Consider the following 20546-nt stretch of genomic DNA (forward strand, 5'->3'; position numbering starts at 1 on the left):
TTCGTCCGAAGAGATTAGGTATACATTGTAGTAATACGTCAAAGTATTGCCTTTCTACCACTTGTTTGAAAGCAGAAAATCTGCACTTCTATTTTTTGTATTTTTTGTTGGTACCACTGGAGCGTTCCCATCTCATTTAGTTGAAAGCCTGCCTGGAACATTAATATTTCACTTATCAGGGGTCCTAGGGCTGGGAGGGACCTAATCTCTTCGGACGAAGCAACTCGTATAATTGGGATAGAACTTCACTTCAGGTAAGTTCGTTTAATCATCAATTATACCTCATTGCTTCGTCCTTTGAGATTAGGTATACATTGTAGATTTTGAAAGATAGTGAAATATTAAAACACTTCTAGGTTTAATAATATTGTATTTATATTATCAATTTTGACAAGCAAAATAAAGCCAAAAATAAATAAAAGATATTATCATAATTACGGTTACTTCATCCGTATTTAAGTAGATACTTAGTGATTTTTATAATCACTGTATTATAAGTAAAAATAAAATACTTTTAAAGCTGCTGATTCAAATTTATTTTACTTAAAATAAATTTTAATCAGCTGCTCAGTGTTCCAGATTGATTTATGAATAATAAATAATAATAAATAATAGGAGTGATAGAGCAATCTGATTAGATTGATCACATTGAATACCTCTACGATAAACTCTGGCACACAGCATAGAGTTGCCCACGCTAAGGCCGCTGTATTTCGTATTAGGTATATCAATATTGATACCTTTACTGTGAGCTGCGGAGGTAGCTGCATGCCTGACGGAATAAGCGAAAAAAAAAATATAGAAGTATTATATTTTTATCCACTGACTGATACTGTTCGTAGATACCGATTTATGCGGACTCTTAAATCTTACTATTGTAATGGGGCATTTTTTTTTTTTTTTTTTCGTAGGGGTTACATTCTATCGATGTATTCTAACAATGTTTCTGCTGGATAAAGTTATCTTCGGTGAATGTTTATTAGAAAGGAACATTTAGGCAAGGTTGAGCTGAATCTGGGTATGACGATCTTGTTAGGTCATGTATTTCGACTGATGTTTGTTAAATTAATATTATTATTAACAATTACACTACGTATCTAAATTAATTTTCAAAATAAATAAATAAATCACTATCGTTTTGGTGACTACGCTTTTGTAACGTTTTTTAAAACTTGAATAACGTGGTGATCGGCGAGGCACTAAAACGCGAATGGGATGGGAACGCTCCAGTGGTACCAACAAAAAATACAAAAAATAGAAGTGCAGATTTTCTGCTTTCAAACAAGTGGTAGAAAGGCAATACTTTGACGTATTACTACAATGTATACCTAATCTCAAAGGACGAAGCAATGAGGTATAATGACTTATGACACTTGGATCATGGATTGCTGATAAACACCTCATTTATCAAAATGATGGTGATGAGAACCTACCTACTAAACTTTATTTACTAGAGATTTACGTATTTTGGTAAATTATGAGGGGTCATGAATTATTGAACTACAAACATACTTACACTAAATACACACACTCACATAACTGTACAATACTATCCGTAGCCGGATAAAAAGGAGTTTCATCTATAAGTCCGCTTCCTAACTTCGAAATATAATACGCTGATTAATACATAATCGAAAGTTTGCAATCCATACTTATATTATAAATGCGAAAGTGTGTCTGTCTGTCTGCTACGTTTTCACGGCCCAATCGCTGAACCGATTTTAATGAAATTTGGTACAGACTTGGAGTACATCCCGCGAAAGGACATAGGCTACTTTTTATCCCGGAAAACCAAAGAGTTCCTACGGGTTTTTAACAAACCGATAACCAAGCAGGCGAAGCCGCGGGCATCCTCTAGTAACGAATAATCTGATGAGGAAATTACGAAGCAACGAATAATTTGCTACCATTTGTAGAGTTCCCTAGTAAGATTTTTAATAATAGCATAGGCAGAGACTACCTCGTACTTTATCAAACTCTGTCGATCAATATTGCGACTTGAGTAAATAGTTGTTTATAAATATTCTTTTGTGTGTTGATCATTGTGCAAATTAATAATATGTACAAATCATTTAAAATAATGCATTAAATATGCTTCATTTCTTTTAAAATAATTAATTTCTATTTTGTGCAAATTTGTTCTCGTGTTACAACACTGTGACGCCACACTACACGTCGCGTTTGCGTCATCATAACGTTGACAGCGCTCAAACTGGGAGGACGTGGGATGAAGAGTGGTTAAACAGTGCTTCATTAGAAACATTATATTTTTTTCAAATGTTTCTAATATCGGAATTATAAAGTACAAAGTTATAGGATAGGTGAGTGTGCTATTCTTTGTGATTACTTTTATTATTATTCAAGTTATATATTCTGTGTATTTCAATTTTTATATTTTGTGATTATTGAAGTTAAAGTTATGTTTTTGTTTGTTACAGGGTTTTACCACGGTCGCCGCCATCATGGCGTCGGACGAACAATTTTCATTATGTTGGAACAATTTCCATGCGAACATGTCAGCAGGCTTTCACGGCCTGCTGTCGCGTGGAGATCTAGTTGACGTAACCTTGGCCGCAGAAGGCAGATTATTACAGGCACACAAACTAGTTTTATCAGTATGTTCTCCCTATTTTCAAGAAATGTTCAAAATGAACCCCACTCATCATCCCATAGGTAAGGATCCTCGTAACTATTTTGAAGTGATTTGTGTTTCGTCGTGGTTTGAAAAGTGAAATTAAGCGTTTTTTTTTTTTTGTTTCAGTATTTTTAAAAGATGTTAGTCATTCTGCGCTAAGAGACTTATTACAGTTTATGTACCAAGGTGAAGTTAATGTTAAGCAAGAAGAGTTAGCGTCGTTTATTAGTACCGCGGAACAACTTCAAGTGAAAGGTTTAACCGGTAATCAAAATGAAGAAAGTTCCACGCCATCCAAACCAAAGCCGACGTCGAGGCCAGGCCCGAGGTCGTCACAACAAAGGCAATCTGTTATGACTAAGTTAGAGACTGATTTAGATTCTAAGCCCTCCTCAACTCCAGTAGCAATTAAGAGACCAAATAGGCCATCAATAGCATCAAATAATTCATCGTCATCTCAAAGTGGGCCCGTGAAACGGAAATGTGTAGATCCCTTAGAAGCGGGGCCATCTGGTTCCGCGAAAGAGGAATTTGTAACGATACCCGATGAAGATGAAAACAACGCTGTGGCACCCAAAATGGAACCTGAATTTGTTAACGAAAGTATGTGGGACGAAGATGACGATGGCACGAATAATGATGAAACTAATTTCGGCGAAGACGACTCGAATATGGAAATGTCAGGTAAATATACTTATCTTTTCGATTAATTACCTACTTGAATATTTGTTGACGTGTTTATTGTATGTTGGTGCTCTTTGTCCCCAGGTTTTGATGGCTCGACAACAGGCGATGGTAATATTACTGGAGGGGGCGAAGGCGGCGCAGTAGGTGACGCACAAGGTAGGTTTACACATCGTACAGCTGGCTAGTTTTTGTCAACAATTGACAGTTTGACAAAAGCTAACCATTTTGCCAACTCGTATGATCTTTGTAGTACAGTTTTTCAAATAGTTTTTGGATCATACGTGTTCTAGTTGTAGAATGAAATTTGTAAGTTAGATTTAAGTATATTTATTTAGTATTAGTACTTTTGAATTAGTATGTAATAAATTTGATATGTTCCAGGTTATTGCGAAGGCCATGCTTAGCAGTTCTATGTACACTAAGCTAGGTCTTCAAGATTTTAAGGTAATTTTATGCTAAATAGGATTGGTAAAGGTAAATGGGTAACAGGTATTTTATGGTAAAAAGTTTATGTGGTAAGATGGTAACGCTGGTAGGTATTGGTAATATGGTACACAGTTCTGGTTATGAATATAGAAGTATTGTGAAGGTGAGAATTCGGTATTCTGGTAATAATTTATCTGAGAAATTTGACCTATCAAATTTCTCGGGTGAGCTAAATAGACTGGAATATACATACGTCTGGTATATTTGGTAATTAATGCGCTTTTATATTTTGTAGGATTCTAAGGATTGGTTCAGAGTGGTTTATTGCGGTAAGGACATTCATGTATTTCAGGTTTATAGCATTCCGGGTTCCAAGTTTCGGTACGTATTGACTACACTATGATCATGATAACGATTAGCATAGGTACATCACGTTCCGATACGGTCAGGGCTAGTACAATCGCCTAGACCCAGTTCCGATACGATAAAAGGCCCAGTACCAATCCCTTTCCGATACGACAAAAATCCCAGTACCGGTCCCTTTCCGATACAAGGGCCCAGTACCGAGCCCTCCGATACGACCCAAGACCATGTGGCTAGGTACCTACCTACCGATACCTTTCTGATATGACCAAAGGCCTAGTGTGATCCCTCCGATAAGACCGAAGCCTGGTACGATCGCTTTCCGGTACGGCCAAAGCCTGATACGATCGCTTTCCGATACGAAGTACGATCACTGATACGACCAATATCCCGATACGATTGCTGTGATACGACACTGCACCGGTGTAATCCCTTTTCGATACAACCAGCGCCCGGTATGGTCCCTTCGATACAACCAGCGCCCGGTATGGTCCCTTTGATACGACCAACGCCCGATATGATCCTTCGATACGACCAACGCCCGGTATGATCCCTTCGATACGACCAATTATCAACTAATACGATTAACGACCGGTATCAACTGATAAGACCAAAGCTGCTACGATGACTGATATGGCGTACGACCAAAGTGCCGGTACGATTATTTTCCGATGTGGCCTAAGAGTAGCGACTAGAAGAAATTCTTTTACCAAGGCACCACAAAATGAAGATGGTGGAACCTAACGGCCGGTTCACACATGTCTCCGTTTTACTGTTTCGTTTTATCGTGTACGTTTTTTTTTCGTCGATGGCGTATGTAGTTGTATGAGCGACTTCACACATGGCACAGTATTCTGCATACAGTAAAAAATATCGTTCCGTAAAAAAGTGACATTCCGTTTTGTCTTCGAATACTGGACGGACGGAACGGAAATATACGGATACGTAGAATTTTACCAATACAACACGACAGCGTCCATCCTTGTAGAATAGCGGCGGTATACTGCGAGTTTTCTGTTCACACATTGCATCCAGTAATGACGGATCCGTTGAACGTTATATGGTGCCTATGTGTGAACAGAGCATGAATTTATGACGTATCCAGTAAAACGGACTCCCATGTGTGAACGGGCCGTAATAAGTAATATAAAATGGTAGTGTAATAATTTTATTGTAGACCGACTAAATTCGATAGAACACAACTTGTAATGGTAGTTACAGATTGTAATTCGTTATATGGACCTAATTAAGAACCCAGTACACAGTACACAGTACACTTGCCTAGGTACCTACCGAAAGTAGGAACAATATTTTGTACTACTGATCACTCCGGTGAACAAAGTTGAGCATACCCCCATTTCCTATTCCAAACCAAAATCTGAAAACTACTACACTAATAGCAAGAAATCAAATTTTACAGCAGGAACAAAAAACTGGATAAAAGATTTAACTACTGTAACCTGTAACTATTCAACCATCGATTTAAATAACTATTGTGTTTGCCAGCTCCTCGAGCATGGCCATGGTTTTGATGTGTGTTGCCTTGTTTGTAGAGTTCCGTACCTCAAAAGGAACCTTTATAGGATCACCTCTGACTATCTATCCAGGGAATGAAATCCTATAGGGTACCTTCCCCTTGACCTAAAATCATGAAGGTAGGCCTTATAACACAATTTCTTGTACGGATGGTGCGGATCTTCGGGTCCAAGACCGACTCGCTCTTGACTGGTTTTTTTTGTGCTAGCTGAGGTGCAACAATAAAAAATTGGAATAAAATATTTTTCGTTTTATTTATTTTATCTAATAGGGTTGGATACCTACCTTTGATATCCGGAGGAAAATTCAAGTTCAAAATATTTTTATTCAATTAGACTTACAAGTAGGTACTTTTGAACCGTCAAGAGCATCTACCACTGGTTAGGAATGCCTTCATGAATGAAATCGCTCGCGGAACACGATGTGAGAGCAATTCTCTTCGAGATTCCTCTTAATTTTCCGTTCATGTCCCTGTCCTAACTGAGATACAAAAATTATGATGCAATGTGTACTCTTAGGTAATTTAATAGGTTATCAGATTTTCCGGGATATAAAGTAGCCTTTTCTGGGATGCAAGCTATCTCTGTACCTTTCGTCTAGCGGCCAAAATTAATGCTCAATCTATCTTTAACTTGTCGTTATATTACTTCGCAACGCTGTTATAATATGTCAAAAAGACTTGACGAATAACAGATTGCTAAGTAACTAATCGACAGATTACAGATAGATTGATTTTAATTTTGGCCGTTAATCGGGTCACGATAACAGAGGCACAACAAGGACCACTAGGTAGACTATTGGGTAGGTACCTACATTAACTAGATTACCGGAGAATGGCCGCGGGACGAGATGCGTATCCACCAGCCCTTCACAGTTCACTACTAGGTGGCCTGAAGACATCAAAAATGCGTCGCAGGGAGAAACTAGGCGGCGGACGACTGGCGTGTGGAAGTATGTACAAGAGACCCATGCCCAGCATTGGACGTCTGTCGGTTGACATGATGATAATGATTAATGACCTATCCATACTAATATTATAAATGCGAAAGTGTGTCTGTCTGTCTGTCTGCTACGCTTTCACGGCTCAACCGCTGAACCGATTTTAATGAAAATTTGTACAGACTTAGGATACATTCCGGGGAAGGACATAGGCTACTTTTTATCCCAGAAAAACAAACAGTTCCCACGGGATTTCCAAAAACCCATCCGCTTAACCGATTTGTATGAAATTTGGTACCGAGGTAGGTTGCGTACCTGTAATTGACATAGGCAACTTTTTATCCTGGAAAATCAAACAGTTCCCACGGGATCTTTAAAAACCTAAATCCACGCGGACGAAGTCGCGGGCATCCTCTAGTCTCTTATATAAAAGGAAAAACTGACTGACTGATCCACGAGTATCAACGCACAGCTCAAACTACTGGACGGAGCGGGATGAAATTCGGCATGCAGAGAGTAGCTTTAATAACGTAGACATCTGCTAAAAAAGAATTTTTGAAAATTCAACACTTAATTGAGGGTCAAAATTTGTATAGTCCACGCGGACGAAGTCGCGAACATAAGCTTGTCTGCTTATAAAATACTTTTCAAGTTGACCTATTTTCCAAAGAAACCCATTTAATTAGCTACTTACATCACAAAAACCAAAACAATTTTAATTTGAGAATGCTGTGCTTTTGTTGAAAGATGATTCATCATCATCATCAACTCATTGCCGGCTCACTACAGAGCACGTGTTTCCTTTCCGAGTGAGAAGGAAGGAGAAATAATTGATGGAAATTGATGGGAAGCATAAAATATACCTATTTGCCTATTACAGTAGAATTTATCGTATACTAGAGGATGCCCGCGATTTCGTCCGCGTGGATTTAGTAATAATAAAGATAGATAAAAAGTTGCCTATGTCAATTACAGGGACGTAAGCTACCTCGGTACCTTTCATACAAATCGGTAAAGCGGATGGGTCTTCAGGAATCCCGTTTGAACGCTTTGATTTTCCGGGATAAAAAGTAGCCTTTGTCCGTCCTCGGGATATAAGCTGACCCTGTACCAAATTTCGTCAGAAACGGTTGAACTGTTGGGCCGTGAAAAGGTAGCAGACAGACACACTTTCGCATTTATTATATTAAGTACTAGCCCGCGACTTCCCCCCGCGTCGTTTTAGGTTTTTCGGAATCCCATGGGAACTCTTTGATTTTCCGGGATAAAAAGTAGCCTATGTACTAATCCAGGATATTATCTATCTCCATTCCAAATTTCAGCCAAATCCGTCCAGTAACTAGGTAGTTTTTGCGTGAAGGAGTAACAAACATACACACACACACACACACAAACTTTCGCCTTTATAATATTAGTGTGATGGATGGATTGTTTTTCTCCTATACTGATATTCTACAAACAATATTTATTGCTCATCATCATCACCAGACCACCTGCACCACCACCACCAGAAGTACGGGTCTAATCTCAGAATGTAGGCCATAGTTCACGACGGTGTCCTGGTCAAGTGTGGATTTGAAGATTTCTCATAGCTCTTAAAACTGCTCTAGAACCATTATGGAGAATTCTCAAGCGTAGACTAATAACTAATGTTTTAAATCTATGCTCTCAGGCATAAAGTTTACTCCGCAATGCTTTCCTTCACCGTAAAAGTAAGTGGCTTAAGTAACTGCTTGAAATTAAACTGGTAACTCTGAAAAGTTAGAGCTGCATGCTCGAAATCAAACTCTGGACCCACGAATAAGAAGCTGACGTTTTAACCACTAGGCTATCACCGCTTTACTACTTATTAGCCGACCTAATAGATTCAATGAAACAGAAACTAAAAACTAGAACATTACTAAAGTTAATATCTCCTAGCAAATAAATTAGTCTTATAGTAATAAAAATAGCTACTGCGCTTTTTAAAAAATTAAGCCAGTATAATAACTAAATAAAAATATCTAGGCAATTGATGGTAGATGGCGTTATGTGTTTCATTTGCGTTAATTTGTGTTAGTAAAATCGCTTCCTTGAAATAAATATGCATTAATATGATGATAGATGGCGCTAGTCTACACGTTAACTGACTTGTAAAGTTGATAGCAAAATTAGAATTTCGCCTTCAAGGACGATTCTTTTTACAGCTTTTCGGTTTTCATTCTTGAATTGTTTAAATGTAAAATAAAAGGTGTGTGTAGTTACTAATAAATGATTGAAGTTTAATTTCGTTTTAAGAACAGAAATATCTGCGTAATTGAATGCATGTCACGTAAATCATCCTTACACAATTTAACGATGATTTTTGTAATAAAAAAAATGAAAAATGCATACAGATTTGAACGAGGGCTTTTAAATTTACGTCAAAATATATGTACATACCGCTTTATAGCCTTCTGATTTCATTTTTGAAAAAAATATTTTCGTATGTCGTACGAAAATATGCGTGTAAAGAAATGCAATTCCGTTATTTGTGGTTGCCGTCTAAACGCCGTGAGATCTATGGTCGCAAATGTGTCATCTAGAGATTGTTTACTATTTTGAGAAATAGTAAAAATATAGTGCACTAGCCGATCAGTATTAAAAGAATTATAGTGTTTCCGTGCAAAAGAAGTGTTCCAAGAACGATATCGGCTAATAAACATTTGAATGACTTTCGGAATTTAGATGTGTAACGCATAAACTTTGAACGTGTTTACGTCAAATGTTTCACATTATTTTGTGATTCCAAAGTGTTGTTTAGAAGTGTTTGTGAGTGAATTGTGCCTTTTATTTTGGATTTTGATTTGGTATGTACAAATTTACTTATAACTTACATCAAAGCAGCGAGAAATCTTGAGTTGCATGACATCAAGAGTACAGGTTGTCATCTTCTGTGCTAGGTATTTAGGTCTTAAAATAAGCTAATTATCGTAAACGGTGGTAATTATTGTACTACACCGTACATATACTCGGTAATAATAGTTGTTATTTTGCTCGTATAAATATTTTGCGCGCGATTTTTGTAAACATAACCTAAAAATTATACTGTTCTAAAATGCTCACGTTTTTCATGTAATAGAGTTATTTATATAGCAGAAAGCTATTTTAGTGTGCATTATCCATTCTAATTCTCAGCATTTATTAGCGCTAATGCGGAATTTTAGCCTTAGTAGCAAATAACTTTTATCAATAACAAACCTGTATTTAATATTAATAAAGTTCCATGAGGTGTGGAGACAGGAATTATAAAATTTTAATGTACCTAATTTGGTTTTATTGGTGAGCACCTTTTCAACATAGTAACATAAAGTTTTGTTTTGCTCAAGAGTCGATAACCTAAGGGTTCGGTTAAGTATAAAAGTATAAGTAAGTTGTAACTTGATGCTACTGATTATATTCATGGTTATTATACATGGGTACAAATTCTTGCAGCAACAGTTTTTCTGCTTCATTTAATTTATAAGTATCTTCAAGACGAGTAAAAAGTGGTATTTTCTTAACAGATTAAAAATCAAAACAAAAACCAAGACCTTGTTATTATTTTCAGTATGGTGTTCAGGTAACATCAATATGAGTAACAACCACAAATGGTGGTGATGGTGACCATTTGTGGTTGTTACTTGTAACCGTTGACCCTTGGCACATGACTATCTGCTGCTAAAGGTATGCTCACACATAAGGAGGAAAAAAAATTACCTATTAATATATACACAATATTTTGTTTCCTATTACAGTTAGTTGTAAATAATGATTTGTTATAATCTAATGTTACTTAATAAGCAAATTTACTTACTACATTAGATTTAATTGTTACTTGATAAAGATCTTAATTTATTAAATTTAAAGATATTGCTAAGTTAAGTCATTGGAATATGGCAACGCATGCCCTGTGTTTTGCATGCCCACTTTCAATATGCCATGTGTAAAATAACTAAAATCTGTCTGTATTTTAATTGAGAGTAAAACAACATTGTGTTTTTAACATGGGACTACTTTTTCCTAACAAAAAATAATTTTCACTCACACTTAAGTATCTATTTGTAAGATCAATCTAAAATTATTAATATCTCCATAATATCATGTTTAGATTTTAAGTTTCTTTACTTTTACAGTCTTAATATTAAATTATAACAAACTAATAGCTTTCTATACATTTACAAGATTGAAACCATAGTAAGTACTAATTAGTAACATTTTGTTGCACTTTGTATAAAGTTAGGTATACAAGTGTATTAGTACCTACTTATAAAACAATTTGTATAACAAACAAAATTTAAAGCATAGCTCCCACTGTTCAACCACTGTTTTAACAATTTCGACCATCAAAAAGAGTACAATTGTACCTACTTTGAATAAATGATTTTGACTTTGACTTTGACTTTGTTCTTAGAATTAATGCTTTTTTAGGGCTCTATGCCTCAAAAAGAAAAAGGGACTCTTATAAGATCAGTTTGTTGTCTGTCTGTTGTGTTTATTAAAAAAACCACTGAGTTTCTTGCTGATTCTTCTCAGTAGGAAAGGCATTCCAAACCAGTGGTAGATGCATTTGACGATTTAAAACTACTTGTATAAGTTTAATTAAAAATTAAAATTTGGATTGATTGATTGAAGCCCTGGGAATCAAAACAAGGTAGGCAGCAATGTCTTATAGCACAAGTTAAGAAAAAATCTAAAATTTGTGGTTACAACACAAAAAAAAAACACAATTAAATAATATTATGTCTTACTAAATCACATCCTAGATGGCGCCGTTCGTCTTTAAATTACAATGTTGTACAGCTGTTGAAGTGAACATTATTATTATACTGGCTTAAGGTTTCTTATGTACAATGGTATGGAACCCGTGGTGTGTAAGTCCCAGTCACACTTGACATTTTTTGCATATTTAATGTAGTTTTCGGATATTTGATTGTTTATATAAATAATTACACTCATTTTGACCACATTTAAGTAAAATAAAATGCTAAGGGGATCACCATGAGATTTTAATTTATACTGGCATTGAATGGGTTAAGTACATTGGTACATACTGTAAAAATAAACAAAGATTCATGTTAATAAAAGTAATTTTATTATTGCTCTTTTATTTAACCCATCCTTTAATTTATTTAACATAATATAATTAAATAACAGTTAGTTACATAATCACTAATAAATATTGAATTGATAATGATGCCCACATTGTTTTTAGTTGTAGAAACTCTAAGCAACATGAAAGGCGACCTGCATTTCATACAGACGAAAAGTGGACACCTTCAACTTATATACGAGCCTTACATATTTGTCACAGACAGTGTCCGGAGTGGTCGGACATTTTGGAGATGTATGGAGTATGGGAAACGTTGCCGGGCGAGGATAACCTCCAAGAACAACGTCTTGAAGATAACCAATCCTGTGCACAATCACACAGACGACCACATGCAGAAAATCGCTCGTAAATATGAATTGGGTGAAGTTGTAACATGTCCGTCAGTTTGAGGATTGCTCCAGCGATGTTGGGAGGTCTTTTTAAAAGTGGTTAGGCTGGGTTCATATGCTTCCGATTTCATTCAGTGTCGGTTTCATCTCGGTTCTAAGATTTGAGTCAGTTTTGAGTTGACAAGAGTATTTTTTTTTAAAGTTACCATTTCTCACTTTCCTGTACTACTCGATTGCAGAAGGTTGTCTACTAATTTCAGCAAATATGAAGTTTGGATCTGGCTTTGGCAGATAACAAAGGTGTGAAATATTAAAAAATTACACTGACGAAAGATATTATATACCTTTGTTAGCTGTTATCTGCCAAAGCCACGATGATCCAAACTTCATAGACGCTGATTGTTCCTTTCTGTGTTGGGGACAATATACAGAGAAACTTTCAGCATTTATAAAATGAAAATGTCTGGCCCTCACAGGCTCTTGCTCAGGAGCAGGAGTGGAATCGGTCTTGTACAGTCCAAGCCTTATTTGAGTATTCAATTGTAAATATTTTTTTAAATAATTTTTCAAATTGAGCTGATATTTTGATTTTATTGGCGAACCAAATATTTTTCTGACAAGGTCACCGACTTTTTTCTTTTATCAAAGGAAGATCAATAGATTTATAGTCAGAATGATGAAATATTTTGCTGTAAAGGTGAACTCCCAATGGGTAGACTCATCGTGAAAATGCGCTTCTATTGATGCGTTGAGTTCTCGTTAAATTGTGCGTCAACATGTAGGCTCCAAGCTAACGGGCCACCGACCATAGCCACCGGTGGCTGTCGCGCGTCACGTCCTTTGGTTCCGCGTAAGGTAGTCGGTGGCTGCCACGAGTGGTCGCTGGCCGCCTCTAGTGGTCCGATGGCCGCTACAATTTGTTACACTCCCCTGTTGTAAGTAGCGAGTGGCCGCCACTGGTGACATGTCGCGGACACTGAGGCTGAGATCTATAGAGCGTACTTTGACTTTGTTCAGACTTAAGACACTGTTAAAACGGGACAGCATTATAACGCTCACATCGATCTGTCTCGTTTTAACTCTGACTTAAGTCTGAGGATAGTCAAAGTACGCTCTTTAGATCTAAGCCTGAGTTGTGAGTGGCAGCCACTGGTAGCGTGTTGCGGACACTGAGGCGCGAGTGGACGCCACTCGCTATACTCGCTATAGTATATCTATACTAAATGTGTTAAAAATTATGTGAACAGCTTGTCCCCAGCTACCGTTGGCTGTGGTTCGTAGCCCGTTGCTCGGAGCCTTACAGCGAATTGAAATTAAGTGGACTATAGTTATTTCATTAAATGAAGTCAGTAAATATGTATTAGTGTAATGATTATTTTATCAAGCGTGAAGATGAAATTGTGATTGAGTAACATAATATTAAAGAGTAGTTTTGACACATTGTTTTATTTTCTCTCTGAATATAGTAATAGCACAGTGTAAGGATATGATATATCATGCAGAGATTTGATGAAACCGTTTAGACAGCAATCGTGTGGTAAGTGCGGGACGAAGGTGACCCTATGTTGACGGGTCGTCTTAGTCGAGATCAAAGGGTCGGACTACTGTGTCTATCTAAGTTATACTGTAAGTAAGCGCGTACCTAGGTTGTGTAGTCAAAGACATGGCACAGAATTCACTTAGAGCCTATTTGTTTTGGCTAAAGAGCACAGACAGGTTTTTTGAGAAGTGTGATAATGCCCCTCGGTTTCATACATTTTGTGTAGATTGTTATTAAGTACCTGCTTAGCTGATAACGATAGGACTATGTTGCGTTTTAATTTTGAGCCCACTATGTAACAATATTATGATTTATAAGTCTCCAATCTTCATCGATTGGCGCGTAAAACTATTGTACATTCTTAGTAAATTTTATGGTACGAAACTGGTACCTACTCTATATTTTTCTTCTACAACAAATAAAGGCACAGGGATATGAAATAGCAGACATTTTCCTACATCATGTCCCCACGCCAATGTATAAGGGGGCTTTGGAATTTACCAAGACTGGTGTTGCTATGGTGACTGATACAACAGGAGCTGTATCGCTGAAGCAGGAAGGGGTAAGCTACACGGTTACGCAGCGGGGAGCGCCTTGTCTCATACTCGACGGTTTCGGCTTCGTCGCGACCAAGCGACGTGCTTCACGAGTCTACTGGGCCTGCCAGAGAAGAAGACAAGATGGCTGCGTCGCCCGTGCTTTGACCATCGACGGTAGACTCGTCGTACGCTGTTCTGAACATAATCACTTACCCAATATTCTTAATACCAATAATATTGACCGTATCGAAAGCCTTATCGAAATCGTTTCTGCGGAGAAGTAAAGTTTTGGTAATAAAGACGTGGTTTTGTTTTGTTTTTATGTTTGTCTTTTTCTTGTTTACGATTTACCATAGTATAATAAACCTCAATTAAATCCTTTTAGCTTAGAAATTAATTTCGAAATCTACATTTTTCATTTTCTTCTATTAGTAGATATTATTATTGATTTGTTTTAACAGTTTCTATGGTTTATTTAAAAAATCTACTAAGCCTGATTCGCACAGTTAGACTCGCGCACCGAGGGTTCCGTACTTAGGTATTTTTTCTACATCTTGCACGATAAATCAAAAACTCTTAATAAAGAGTAATAAGCAGATAGTAAAAAAAAAAAACTATTTAAGAATGTACAGGTAAAACCCTTTCATATTATGATACCCCAGGGACAGGGCTTAGTTACCCGAAGTTTACCCGAAAGAGGCGGCTTTATATAGAGAAACTTTTCGGATCATGATTGCCGAACTTCGTTTCGAAGAAAGCACACGATGATGATGATGATGATATCCCACTTGGTATAGTGATCTTACAATATCACTTAATCTTACTTTGAAAATTGAAAATACTAATTTATTTGTTAATGTACACATTTAATTTTTTTTTGTGATGTAACCACAACATAGTTTTAACGCTAAAAACTAATATTTATTAATATAAAAAACTAATATTTACTAATATTTATTTTCAAACAATTTGTTGATTCAATACATAGAAAAGTTGATCCACTCACTTATTAATATTTATGAAATGTGTAGTTACATAGCACGTCACATATTTGCATAGAGAATAGACATTGATGAGTATGTTATTCTTACAGTTCAGTTCGTGATATCGAATCGCGGTCGCCGTCATATGCGGCTCGGCGGTTTTTCATTCTACGCAGAGAAAGTTTTCCCGGAAAAGAACAAGGTGCGATGGCGTTGTACAAGGCGGACTTGCCGGGCCTACGCTCACACTCTTCACGACCAAATCTTCGCACTCAGCAACGTACATTCCCACGACCCTCAAGTGATGCCTGCGTCTACCCTCGTGGCAGCTACACCCTACCGCGCGTTCACACACGCAGCTATAGCCACTCAGGCGAAAGCTGTGTTAGATGATTAAGACTAGTGTTAATACGGCCTATCGTAATGTGTTATTATGAATCCTCAGTGAGCTGCTTCATAAAGATTTTTTTTTTAAAGAAATTTAGGTACATACCATGTATAAAGTATTAGCATATGCTTTTTAATATTGTAGTATATATTTTAAAAATAATTATTTACTTAAGTAAGTAGAGTAAAATTTAATTTCTGTATTACTTAATTGTAATAATATGTTATTTGAGTATGCTAAGTATTATAATGCATAAATTTTGAGAAAAGATCCATATTTGCTTTGTGTCAACTGTCATGTCAAAAGTATGGTTTATTCTTAGATTTTTACCGACCAATCTCGTGTGCCTTCTTCAAGCTACTCGACATTGGCGAAGTGCATTGTGCTGGGCTGGCAAAAAACCACCAAACAAGAAAATCGTAACTCAAATCGTAGTTTTGACATGCCGGTTGACACAGAGCGAATATGGCGAGTGGTTTCTCAAAATGCATGCACTACTGTACTTTAACACTGTACACTACTGTACACATACCTACTGTATTTTAACATTCCAAGTCTAGTCATCTTATATTCAGTCTTTGTCATAACTGTTCACTCTATCGCTATCAGACAGTAAACGCCAATTTGTTATTATCAAACATCAAATCAACGACCTCTCTTTGTACCAACCTATTAGATCTAGCGCGCACTACGGTAAATTTCCGTACGTTTTTCTGACGTGACAACGTCTTACAATTCGATAGAGCCGGCTGCACGCACGAAAAAACATGACTCATGCGGCGTTACCTCGCTCTGAGGCGTTCCATGTAAGGCTTGAAGTGCAAGCGAGAGCGCGGAACGAGCGACAAAGAAGCACAATCGGCCTTTGTTGTCACGTTCAACTATCGTCAGTAAACCGACTTTACAGACAACCAATTTTTTTCCGCAAATTCTGTGAACTATAGAACTACATTGAAGCGCGCTCACTCCGGAATTAATTCCACACGGGATTTTCATTGATTTAAATTCAAAACTGATTTTAAAACGCACCGCAACTTGCCGCACCGCAGAGCGGGCTCTCTCTTAGTTGGCTCATTCCCAACAAAAATCGTGTTCAATGAAGCTGTCAAAAGTATGACACTAACCATCAAGTTGTAAGCAAATGTGATTTTTTTTGCTTGCAATAACCGTTTAGGTCTAGGTAGGTAGGTGCGTAGTATAATAGAGATCGGAGATGGAGTCAAATAGGAGGGTCACCAAAACAGGACATACCAACGATATATCGAGCAGAATTTGAAGATACTTTGAAAGATTGATTAACACTAACACTATTTCAAGGAAATTACTTATGTATTATTTAAATTAAGCGTGTTTGATTAAATTTTTTTCGTTGCTTTAAGAAAGAGGAAACAGTTAATAATTAATCTAATAAGGCCATGTGAGCTACGTCGAACCGAATCCACGTGCAGGATGCGCATGTTATTTAAGCAAAATAATTTTGTCCGCCTCTAACTTTTGTATAGTTGTGAGGTAAAAAAATCTCTGGACGATAGTAGAGACGATCTATTTGCTTGCACCATCGATGTATGTGGATTAGCCTTTCCCATATAAATCCGACTGCAAAAATGCGCTTGAATCTTACGTCATTTTTTTTTTGTTTAATAAGAATATTAGCCAAAGTCAAATCAAAGTCACTAGTGACAAAGTCAATAGACTTTTGCAAATTCTATTGACTTGTTGAGCGCGTTTTTTATCTTCGAAGGGCCTATCCATATACATCGATGGCTTGCACGGACCTGTGGACAGTGGACAGCCACAGACAGGTTTACGTCGATATTACATTTACGAATGCATTATCGCATTTATATACCCATTTGTAATATCTGTACAATACTCCTGCGATTCTATATTTTCACCTCTCGATTGAACAAACTTTGGACTCAATTTTATCACAGTTTGAAGCTATTACGTTTAACTGTCGTGACCGTTGGGTAGAAATCACTCACGACTTTTTAATCGTAAATGTAATAGCGGCTTCACTTTTTTAGGTAGTTAGTTACTTGTATTATAAAAGTCGGAATAGACGATCTAGTCATAATATTACGCTACCGCTTAGATATTATTTTTATTTAAATACCGATGTTCCTTAAGACATCACGATCCCGTTAACAGTTCGTAGGAGTCAAATGCCATGGATTGACCCTTTAAAACCTATACCTACAGATAAAGCCCTTTCATATAATACTCCACTTGGTATAGATATTTTACTTTGAAAATTTAAAATACTTAGTATTTGACCATGAACACATTTTAATTCTTTTTTGTAATGTAGTCACAAATTCACGGTTTTCGGATTTTTTCCTTGACAGACAGACAGACAGACAACAAAGTGATCCTATAAGTGTTCCGTTTTTCCTTTTGAGGTACGGAACCCTAAAAACGGGCCATTTTCGCACATAGGTAGTATTAAGGGAAAAGGGCCCTACAATCTTAACGGGATCGTGACGTTTTACCGAAACATCCTGTATAATTAAGTACTTGGGTATAAGAAATAGTTACTTGCACAAACAGGGTGTACGTAATATTCAAACGTTCGTTTTGGAGCCCACTAGTCAAAATCTAGTCTATAAATTATGGAAATTCGTAAGGGTAATGCACACAGCGTTTCGATCCTCGAATTGGTTAATTTGATTTTAATGATCAAAAAGACAACGCTGGACGTATATGCCGCCGAAGTGTGAACGCTGAGTGTGTGTTGGCCCTAAATTACAACTTTTTGTTTATGATGAGCAGCTGGTGAACAAAACGGTGTAATTGCAAGAAACGAATTTTTACAAGAGGAGCAAAATACGCAACGAAAGCAGTTGAAGCTTTACAGTAATTGTACCGATTAATTGAGCGAAATAACAATCTTTGGACTCAGCTTTATCACAATTCCAAGCCATTATGTTTGTAAATCAATTCAAGTCTGTTCAAAATTATGAACTTTGGACTCAATTTCAGTACAGTTTTAGGATGTTTATCTTGAGAATAAGTTCAGATTTTTATTCAGTGGGCCAAAAACGTCTGGATCAAAGAAAGAGAAGCCAAAATGGTCAGAAATGGAACCAGTTATGCCAAAATGTACCGAGCCAATTCGCATTGATTTCAAAGAAATGAAGTTTGACTTGTGGTTACTCGTGGTTCAAGTAACCATATTTAATTGTTTTATAAACCAGTTTGTGCTATTTGCTTCAAAGCTTTTGATACATTCTTAAGTTGCTTAATATTAATTAAATTAATATAAATAAATAATTATAAATAATTAATTAAAATAAATGATAATTCATTACGTAGGTAACTCATTTTTGGATAATTTGAAGTTTGGTTCATTTTGGCATAACCTAGGTCGTGTCTATTTTTACATACATCGTTTTGTTCGTCAGTTCCTCAAGTGATCTCGACGCAATATTTAAGTATAGTTGTAATTTTTAGGATAAAATAATGTTAGACAATATAGCAATAATGGCTGAATGAATGTGTAATTTTAATGATAAGATCTTTATAAAAAAACCTTTCAAGTGCGAGTCAGACTCGCACACAAGGGTTCCGTACCCCTTATAAGATGTACTTTTTATTTATATGGCGGCTCTTTTGAAAAATTTTTTATTTGTTGGTTTCGGTAATAGAAAATACACACTGTGAAAATTTCAACTCTCTACCTATTACAATTCTTGAGATACAGCCCGCTGATAGACAGACCGACAGACAAATGGAAGGACGGACAGCGGAGGCTTAGTAATAGGGCCCCGTTGGCACCTATCGGGTACGTAACCCTAAAAAGAAAAGAGCTTGGTTTAATAAACACACTACATAGTATGGTTCAATCTTTTTGGTGGCTAGGAAGTTAGTCATAAGTCGCGCCGCAATGGCATACTTTTTAATTACTGTAAGAATTAAATCATGACATGGGGGATATCTCGACCGAAAGAAACTCGTTAGAATGGCCGAGTTGCCCCTTTGCAATTTTATCAATTGTTGTGATGGTCATCTCGACCGCACGTTTTCCATAATTCCATGTTGTCAATTTTTAATAAAACCAATAATAAAACGAACAGAGTTCTCACAAGACAGGTTGAGCGTTATCAGTTTCGTTTCTTATAACACTATCTATTTCTATGTACTCAACGTGTTTTTGTTGTTTAAAATGGTTAAAGTAAAAAGTAAAAACCGAAGAAATTTAATTAAATTGTTATTGGGTCATATGTACGTAACCTTAATGGAGCGAGTCCCGACTCGCACTTGGCCGAGTGTTAAAGTAAATTATGAGTTATAAAGTTAAGAGATAAAAACTGCTACAAAATTTTCAGGAGATAGTGAACAAGCTGGGACTTACAGTGCAAAAAATAAACCCGTATTTGAAATTGTTACGTCTCAGCGAGGAAAGCCAGTACTTCTTCGTTCAGGTTATAGATATAATAAAAAAAGAGAAAATAAAGATGGCTCCTGTGTTTGGATTTGTATCAAGAGACAAACATGCAAAGCCAAGCTAGTAACTGGTATCAATAACTCTGTAACGATAGATGATAAACACAACTGCAAACCTGATTTTGCTTCTAATGTACTAGAATTTCATTTGGACAAGTGCATTGAAAAAGTAAAGTCTGATCACACTGTTTCTGTGCCAAGTGTTTTTCGAGAGTCAGTAGTAGACTTACTAGATAATGGACTCGACCTCATAACAAAAATACCAAAATATAACTATAATGTTAAAAAAAGTTTTATAGGCAAAGACATAAGTCCTTAGGTATAGGTAAGAAAATATAGTATGTTTTAACACAGTAAGCGAAGTTAAAGTACCTGAAAAATTCAAAAAATTTATACTAGGAAATAAATTATAAATTATATAGGAATTAAATTTATAAATTTATTTTATTTATTTTTTATTTTTAAATTTATTTATACTGCAAGTTAAGGAATAGAATTTTGGTTTTTGCAAGTGAGCATTGTAAAAAATATCCTGATTTGAAGATTTTATGTTTTATTTTTAAGTAATCAAAATACAAAGAATATTTTTTTTTTTTAAATAACCAAGGTTATCTAAAGATTTGAA

General features: G+C 36.3%; 1 protein-coding gene and 1 long non-coding RNA gene across 16 annotated transcripts in view; one reads left to right on the top strand and one right to left on the bottom strand.

The window, feature by feature from the left end:
- The first annotated feature begins 2159 nt into the window (after positions 1 to 2159).
- The window catches only part of LOC123868946 (protein tramtrack, beta isoform-like), a 451090-nt gene continuing 432703 nt past the window's right edge, over positions 2160 to 20546 (top strand). For all 15 annotated transcript variants that reach the window (XM_045911645.1, XM_045911646.1, XM_045911656.1 and 12 more), the window contains exons 1-4: positions 2160 to 2321; positions 2439 to 2673; positions 2762 to 3319; positions 3404 to 3478. In XM_045911645.1, the coding sequence (XP_045767601.1) occupies positions 2463 to 2673; positions 2762 to 3319; positions 3404 to 3478 (844 nt within the window). In that variant the 5' untranslated portion in view covers positions 2160 to 2321; positions 2439 to 2462. The remainder of the gene's footprint in view (positions 2322 to 2438; positions 2674 to 2761; positions 3320 to 3403; positions 3479 to 20546) is intronic.
- On the bottom strand, positions 12113 to 13316 carry LOC123868970. The gene is made up of 2 exons (XR_006796771.1): positions 13176 to 13316; positions 12113 to 12981 (listed from the first exon to the last, which is right to left on the bottom strand). It is a non-coding gene; the product is annotated as an uncharacterized LOC123868970 (long non-coding RNA).

The sequence above is a fragment of the Maniola jurtina genome, chromosome 10 (assembly GCF_905333055.1).
Source record: "Maniola jurtina chromosome 10, ilManJurt1.1, whole genome shotgun sequence".
Lineage (NCBI taxonomy): Eukaryota > Metazoa > Arthropoda > Insecta > Lepidoptera > Nymphalidae > Maniola > Maniola jurtina.